This window comes from Apis dorsata, unplaced genomic scaffold (assembly GCF_000469605.1).
Source record: "Apis dorsata unplaced genomic scaffold, Apis dorsata 1.3 scaffold_165, whole genome shotgun sequence".
NCBI classification, from domain to species: domain Eukaryota; kingdom Metazoa; phylum Arthropoda; class Insecta; order Hymenoptera; family Apidae; genus Apis; species Apis dorsata.
This window is the reverse complement of record NW_006263454.1, coordinates 968,973-977,355: the sequence shown is the minus strand read 5'-3', so window position 1 is coordinate 977,355 and position 8,383 is coordinate 968,973. Positions and strand designations below refer to the sequence as shown.

Genomic DNA, 8,383 nt, shown 5'->3' with positions numbered 1-8,383 from the left:
ATGAGATATTTTTATAATATAATATCATAAATTATATTATTTTTATATTGAATTAGAAATGTTTCTTATATAAAATAATTTTATTTTAATTTTATAAAAATTGTTATTGATTTAAATTTATAGAAATATTTCTTGATGTATGAAAATAAATTTAATAAATTTCCTTTTATAATCATAACCATAAATGTACAAATATATTGATTATGATAATAAGAAATTTCAAGAAATAGAAAATTTTTTTATTTTGTAAATTTTTATTTCTAATTTATCTTTTGTTTATTATGTCTTTTTTTAAATTGTAATTTTATATATCTCATATATATAAATATTTTTACTATTGATTTAAAATATTAAATTATTAAATTATTAAATAATTTAAAAAGAGAATAGATAAAATAGAATTATTTGATTTATTCAAAATGAGTTTTATATATATTTATATAAATAAATAGATTTTATTCATTTATTATAGGATCGTCACGATGGTGCACTTGATGTTGTTGAAACAATGAGATGGGTTTGTGAGGATTTGCCAGATTTAAAACTACCATTAGAAAATAATATTTTATGTGATTATGACACAAGAGATTATGAAAGTATGAAAAATTTATGTGACAGATTTAATAGAGCAATTGATAGTTTAGTTCAGTTGGTAAGTAGAAAAATTAATTGTATTTACCTAAGTTCATAATTCTTTTGTTAATCTTTATTCTAATTAAAATAATTTAATATAGGAGAAAGGCACTAGTTTACCATCACAAAGGTTAAATAAAAGACCTAGTCGAGGTTTATTAAAACATATACTTCAACAAACATATAATCAAGCAGTAGTGGAACCAGATAAATTAAATCAATATGAACCTTTTTCACCAGAAGTTTATGGAGAAACAAGTTATGAATTAGTATGTCAAATGATTGATCAGATTGATGTAACAGAAGATGATGTATTTGTTGATTTGGGATCTGGAGTTGGTCAAGTAGTTCTACAAATGGCTGCAGCTACCTTATGTAAAATTTGTATTGGTGTTGAAAGAGCTGATGTACCATCAAGATATGCACAGGTATATTATTTTTTTATCAGATTTTAAAAATATTATATTTTTTTATTAATAATAAATTCTTATATGTACAAGTCTATTAGTCAAGTTATTTTTGTCAAATATTAGAGTATGGAAGTAAACTTTCGTAAATGGTTGAATTGGTATGGAAAAAGATGCGGCGAATATCGTTTGGTAAAAGGCGATTTTTTAGCTGATGAACATCGTGAAAGCATTACCGGAGCTACAATAGTATTTGTCAATAATTTTGCATTCGGTCCAACGGTGGATCATCAATTAAAAGAACGATTTGCTGATTTACGGGATGGTGCGCGCATTGTATCATCAAAATCATTTTGCCCTCTTAATTTTCGTATAACGGATAGAAATCTCAGTGGTAATGTATTATATTTTTAAAAAATTAAAAAATATATAATAAAAATATTTAAAAACATTTTTATTTATAGATATTGGCACAATAATGCATGTCTCGGAAATGTCACCGCTGAAAGGTTCTGTCTCGTGGACTGGTAAACCAGTGTCTTATTATCTACATGTAATTGATCGTACTAAGTTAGAACGTTATTTCCACCGTTTAAAGAACAATAAACAAGGTGGCGATGAAAATTCTGATTCTGTGATAAATAACACTGCCAGCAGTAGTAATAAGATTACAAATAGAAATGAGAGAGGTGACAGAGCTAAACGAGATCTTTCAAGACAGTTAGAAAGCCCAAATCATTCAGAACAACAAGGAACGAATAGTGATTCAGATATAGATGAGAATAATATTAAAAATCGTCGGCAACCAAATAAGATTCGTAGAAAGTTAAATAGAAAATCTAATGGTATAACAAGACCTCCAGCTAGAGGCAGACAAAGAGGAAGAGGCGTGAAGAAATCGAAACCTAAGAAAGCAATTAATATTTCTGGTCTGGATTTATTACATAGTCAAACATTACTTAGTACATCTCCACAAGCTCTGGGAAAGAAACCACCGCCTGCGCCTGGTTGTGTAGATCAACAATTGTCTTCATTATCACTTTCATTACAATCACATTCCACCTCTGTACACGAAGAACTTAGTATACCACCCGCTCCGTCCGCCACTCCATATGCATTACAAATACTTTTGGACTTGTACAGGTAGATTTGTTTTTTGTAAAATATATATGCGTATTTTTATACAAATTTCTCTTAATTAATATATTTTTTTATATAGGGACCAATTCATGCTCATGTTAGAATCAATGAGAACTCCTTCATACAGAGTATCAGTCAATACAGATATTGCGAAAGAAAGAGAAAGAAATTCAAAATTGCAATCAAGAGCGGCGCAACTAGAAAAACAAATAAAAGTATTAATTGATGATAGTGTAGCACTTTTAAAAGCAAGAATGACTGAGTTAGGTATAAATGCAACATCACCTGGAGATTTACTTGCAAAAGCTAAAGAGATAGTTCTTAGACATAAACAATTGCAAGCTAAAGCAAGTAAGCTGCAAGCTCAAGTTGCATCTATGGAAAATGAACAATCAAGATTAACTGCACTTAGACATCAAGAATTACAAGAGAAATATAACAGTCTTACAAATACGAATGGCATATCAAATCCACCACAACCACTTACTCAGGATTACATATTGAAAGAAATTTCCGCAACTTTGTCTCAACGTAAAAGATTACATTGTCAAGTTAGTAGAATATTTTTTCATTATATTATAATAATTATTAAACAAATATTTAAAGAATATTTAAATAAATTGAATTCTAATAAATTCATAGGTATCCAAATTGGAACATGAATTAAATGTATTGGAAAGAGCAAGTAATGAAAAACAGGTTGCTGCAATAGCTCAACAACAAAGAGAGGCAAGTTCTAAACATTCACAAAATCAACATCATCAGCAGCAAAATGGAAAAAGCGGATCATCACGAAAAAATAGAGAAGGACGTTCTAGATCGCAAGAATGGCCTGATGTTCCTGATATTGGAAAAATACAGGAAAATAATCCAGAAATATTGGCGCAAAAAATTTTGGAAACTGGCAGACAAATAGAAGCTGGTCGAATATTAAGCAGACAAAATACTAATACAAGTAATAATTCTAGAACCAGACTGCCACAAGCATCTCTCAGTTTTTCTACTACATCATCTATTTCATCCTCACAAACACAAATAAATAATAAAGAAACAACAAATAGAACTCAGGAACCTCCTAGAGTTGCAAATTTTGAAGATAGATTAAAAAGTATTATTACAAGTGTTCTAAATGAAGATCAACAAAATAGAAATAAGCAACAACAAATGCAACTACAGGTGCAATTACAAAATCAGACTGAGCAAGATAGGAAACGTATTACATTACCACAAAATGTTTCTACTCCTGATTATACACAGGTAATTTTTTGCAGTAATTTTATAATTTGATATACGAATACTTACATTTTAAATCACTTTTTTTTTAGGTTTCACCTGCGAAATTAGCACTTCGCCGTCATCTCTCTCAAGAACGTCTTTCTTCTCATTTAACACCACCTGACAGACCAACAATTGATTCGAGGCAGTCAAGTCATGATAATCGTATTGTAACAGGAGGAAATGGACTGCTCGGTACTAGAACAATAGGTGATTTAGTCAGTGGAGAAATAGAAAGAACATTAGAAATATCAAATCAATCTATAATAAATGCAGCTGTCGATATGAGTGCAATGATAAGGCCAGAAACTGTATATTCTCCTATTAGTAGACCAGCTAGTGCAGAAGGTGATGCTGGTTTATCAACTCTTGCTCATGTAGCTAGTTATGCTCCAACTTGTTCTGCAGTTTCAACATGCACTCCTACTACCACTTCAAGATCATCTGTATTATTTACACCAGTAACACAACCACAAAGGTATTAAATTATACTATTATAAAAGTTATTTTTAATAATTTAATTTTATAATTCATTTATTATATTCTTTATTTAGATATACACCAGTTCAATTACCTCGTGCAGATATCAAACCTTATCATGAATCGTATTTCTCTGACAATCCTTCTCAATCACTTACACAAAGTCATCCTCCACCATCATTACATTCATCACAGACTACATCAAATGGAGAGCTTTTGCCAGTAGAAGGATTAGCTGCATCTTTACATGCTCGTATATTAAATAATCACAATACTAAAACTGAATCAATGCTGACTACAAATAGAAGGTATTAAAATTTTATTTACATTCTCATTTTTTCTATGGTGGAAAAAATCATTTAACACATATCTATTTTCTAGATTTCAACCATATCCTCGATATGCAACGAGTAGCAACAATAATGGCAGTGCAACAACAAATGGTATGGTGACAGCCATTTGTCAATCACAATCTTCAATGTCAGTAAAAACAGAGGCAGTCGTGTCATCAGTAAGCACAAGTGGAGCGCCATTAAGTCCTCTTGTAGAACCACATTCTAATACATCTACACCACTAGTTGATGAACCTCAAATGACAACACAGAGACAACGAAATGGTATTGGCGATGACGGTAAGCAGAATATTCTATATTTTTATTTTATCTTCTCTATTATGCATTCTATAGAAATTAGAGTAGAAAATGCTTTGGAATGTATATATTCAAATTTTAAAATATGCTTTTTACACTGGCTGTAAAAAAAAATGAATATATTAATAAATGTTTAATAATTTCAATAGAATATCAAATTTTTGCAATATTATATTTATTAATGAAATCAATTAATTTTTATAATGCAACCATATTTAATAATATAAATTACCAACCCAACAGAATGGAGAAAATCTAAAAAATATTTATATTTTATATTTTTATATTTTATTTGATTTTATTTGATTTTTATTATTAAGATGTATGATTTATTTAGTCTATTCATAAATAGATTTTATATTTTTATATAAAACTTGTAACACTCTGCTTTATCTTTTTTCAAAACACTATTATATTAATTTCTGCTATGCATATTAGTTTTTTTATGCACTAATGGTTTAAGATCATTGTCTATGGTTTACTTTATCTTATGGAGCTGGTATTTGATCTTTATTTATATTTATTTTTGTTGTTGTTTGCTGTATTTGTTAGATGCACTGTAGCTGTTTGTTGGTTAGATCTGTCTGTCACATACTCAATCTCACTCACAACCCTTGAAGCTTGTTTTGTTAGAGATTGAGACACATTCAGAGGGAGAAATCAAAAAGTATGGCTGCCTGTGGGTTGGTTCGTGGTTGCTGGTGAGTTATCCTACAGGGGTTGTTCAAAATTCTTTCTTTATTATCATTATTACAGCCATTCGATAAAACAAATTTAGATTCTTAGCTTTATATTTGTAAATGATATATTAATTTATATTATATATATTAAATATCTGTGTGTAATATAATACATTTTCCATGAAAATAAGCCAGACTCAAGAAATTAAAAAAAGAAAAAAAAAAATGAATGATAGAGATTATTTTACAATTTGCAGCCTACTTATGCATTTAGAAACTTAAGAACAGATAAAGCATGTTAGATTTATATGAAAATACTATATTCTTAGTCAGTGGGTTTTTGTAATTTTGGTGCATGTTTTTCTGCATGATAGAATAATTTATAAAATGCTATTAATTTAGTGTTTTTTTCATTGAGTAGTTATATAAGTTATAGAAGAAAAAATGAAGTGGATGTTATAAGGTACTGTACATGACACATATATGTATATATAATACATATTTTTATTTTCTAAGAAATGATATATTTATATAATATATAATAAAAAAATATTCTATTTTATGAATAAATTTCACTTATTGATTATGTAATAAATATTTATAGATTTCAATTTTCATTATAATATCTATCTTATGATATGGTATCTATCTTCTAGTATATCTATTATATCTTCTATAGTATCTAGTATATAGTATCTATCTTCTAACTATATTTCAAATGTATAACTTTTTATATTTTCTTTCAAATAATATTCACTATTACGATACACGATACAGATAATACTTTATTATTTTACGAATAAAATCATTACACAATTCATAATATAACACCTACATGGATATAAAAAAATGATAAAGTAACAATTACAAAAAAATAAATATACTTTTATTATATTTTTATTAAAAAGGGTTATTGGCTTATTTTTATGAAAAAATATTGTATCGTCTTAGATATATTAAACAGTGTAGTAAATAAATAGAACTCATTTTGCAGATGGAGAGGCAGATTGGCAAGATCGTATCAGTTCTGGATTTGATAGACTGGTTGCGTTCGCGTCTACAGAACTAGATAAGCGAAGAAGGTCGACAGAGGGAGTAAATACGAGTCCTGATAGTGGTTTAGGATCTGATAGCACTGTGACAGGACCTCCACCAGTAATTCCATCACCGGACGAAGCACTAGGACCTCCTCGTACACCTTCACCGACTAGTCCTCGTCCACCCAATCCCTCCAATGGTAGTACGAGCAGTAACAGCAGCAGTAACAGTAGCACATCTTCGGTGCCTCTAAAATATCAACGTCAACTGGATCCGGAACGACATCATTTTAAGAAAAAGTTTTTTCATAGAGATTGGAATAATTCTGGTAGTACCAGTAAGTTTCGTCCTAAAGGCAAGGATTGGGATTGGAATCATTCAGGACAGTGGCCTTCGAATGACGAACAATCTTAATCAACTTTTTATACATCCTATCTAAAAAAAAGCAAGTATATTAAGCTTTTAATCTTTCTTATGATTATTAGGTTCGCAGTAATTGAATTGGACATAGTCCGTATTTTCTTGGTTGCGAGACAGTAGAATTCTATTTATCTGAACTCTATTAATGAAATTTTTAGCGTCTAATTAACTAAAGTTTTATTGAATCTATTTATTTAAAGATGAATTATTATTTGATTTAAATCGTAGGTAATGAGGAGAGTCAATAATCTCCTACTATATGAATTCTAATTACATGAATTGTTTATCTTTTAATATATTCAGATAAATGTAATTCTATTGAATATATTTTTCGTAATAGAAATATTATTTCTTTTCCTTCTGCTTTTTGCAGTGAATCCTTAATTATTTCATGTACAATGTTAGTACATTAGATATCTTTATAGTAAATAATTCTATGAAGCACGATTCTCAATTAGAGTTACGACTTTTTTTCTTTTTCGTTTTTTTTCTTCTTTTTTGTATTAAAAAAGAAGCGACATTCGAGCCAAGGGCTCTTTAATTTGTTTTTGCTTTCATATGTTTCATTACGTATAAATATATTTATTTAATAGATATCTTCATTATGAGGCTAAATGTACTGTGAAATTTATTCGAAATATTATATTTCGATCCAAAATGTATTATGAAATTTTTTCGAAATGTTATATTTCGATCAAAAATGTACTGTGAAATTTTTTCGAAATGTTATATTTCGATCAAAAATCTAATATTTAGCCATATATAGATATGAACCTATATACACGCATATAGATATGAAGGTCAGAGAAACATGAAAAATATTGCTAATTAATAATAATACTCACTGGTGAGTATTCAAACTGAATATTATCATTTTTGCTAAAAGAAAAAGAAAACATTTTAAAATATAATCATTGTCGATTTGATATATCATTGTCAATTTGACATACGATAAAAATGTGTTTGCCTTCATAAATATATGCTAATACCATAGAGATTATATTCCGTGAAAAAAAAAGAAAAAAAAAAGGAGGAAATATTAAAAATTTATAAATGGACGCGTCTATAGTACACGACCATTATATGTAAAATGTAGTAAAGCAAATGAAAGTGCTGTGTAAAAAATGTACTATATGTGAACGTTGAAGCTAACATAACTAGCTGACAAATTGGAAAGAAAAAAGCTACCAAAACCTATGTGTGTTCGTAGCAAATATTCGCTGCATATTTTATACGCGGCTCTGTATCCCCTGATTGTTTCTTGAGGATGCAGTATCGAAGTGTTCACTGTTGTTCATAAATGAAATATGACAACAGATAGCAAAGAATAGTCATTTCACTAACCAGAAATTAAATTTAATTCATTTTTCCTTTTTCTGTTTTTGTTTCTTTTTCTGGCACAAATTTACCCACTGATTTGTAAGATTGTGCAAAATAATCCAAAGAACAATCTCTCTACGAGAGTTAAATAGACAATTTTTCCCAGCAGGGTTTGATGACTTGAAATAATCTCATTGATAAATATGAGATTCGATTTGTAAATATGATGCGACGCACTTTTTAAAAAAATAGACGCATCTACGTTGTATAAAAGATTTTTTAGTCATTGTGTCCTAAATATAGCGCAAAAGATTTGTAGAGAGAAAGAGAGTGAGAGTGA

General features: G+C 28.7%; 1 protein-coding gene across 2 annotated transcripts in view; it reads left to right on the top strand.

Moving 5' to 3' along the window:
• LOC102677746 (histone-lysine N-methyltransferase, H3 lysine-79 specific) overlaps window positions 1–7,759 on the top strand; it is a 9,055-nt gene extending 1,296 nt beyond the window's left edge. The window contains exons 2-12 of one of the 2 annotated variants that reach the window (XR_421489.2): window positions 473–652; window positions 735–1,061; window positions 1,167–1,434; window positions 1,505–2,183; window positions 2,260–2,731; window positions 2,823–3,437; window positions 3,506–3,933; window positions 4,010–4,243; window positions 4,317–4,567; window positions 5,138–5,286; window positions 6,260–6,511. Coding sequence is in view for 1 of the 2 variants with exons in the window: in XM_006613934.2 (XP_006613997.1) it covers window positions 473–652; window positions 735–1,061; window positions 1,167–1,434; window positions 1,505–2,183; window positions 2,260–2,731; window positions 2,823–3,437; window positions 3,506–3,933; window positions 4,010–4,243; window positions 4,317–4,567; window positions 6,260–6,717 (3,912 nt within the window). In the remaining variant the exon portion in view is untranslated. Of the gene's footprint in view, window positions 1–472; window positions 653–734; window positions 1,062–1,166; window positions 1,435–1,504; window positions 2,184–2,259; window positions 2,732–2,822; window positions 3,438–3,505; window positions 3,934–4,009; window positions 4,244–4,316; window positions 4,568–5,137; window positions 5,287–6,259 lie in introns of both variants that reach the window. The other variant, XM_006613934.2, reaches the window with a different exon arrangement.
• Window positions 7,760–8,383: the final 624 nt, after the last annotated feature.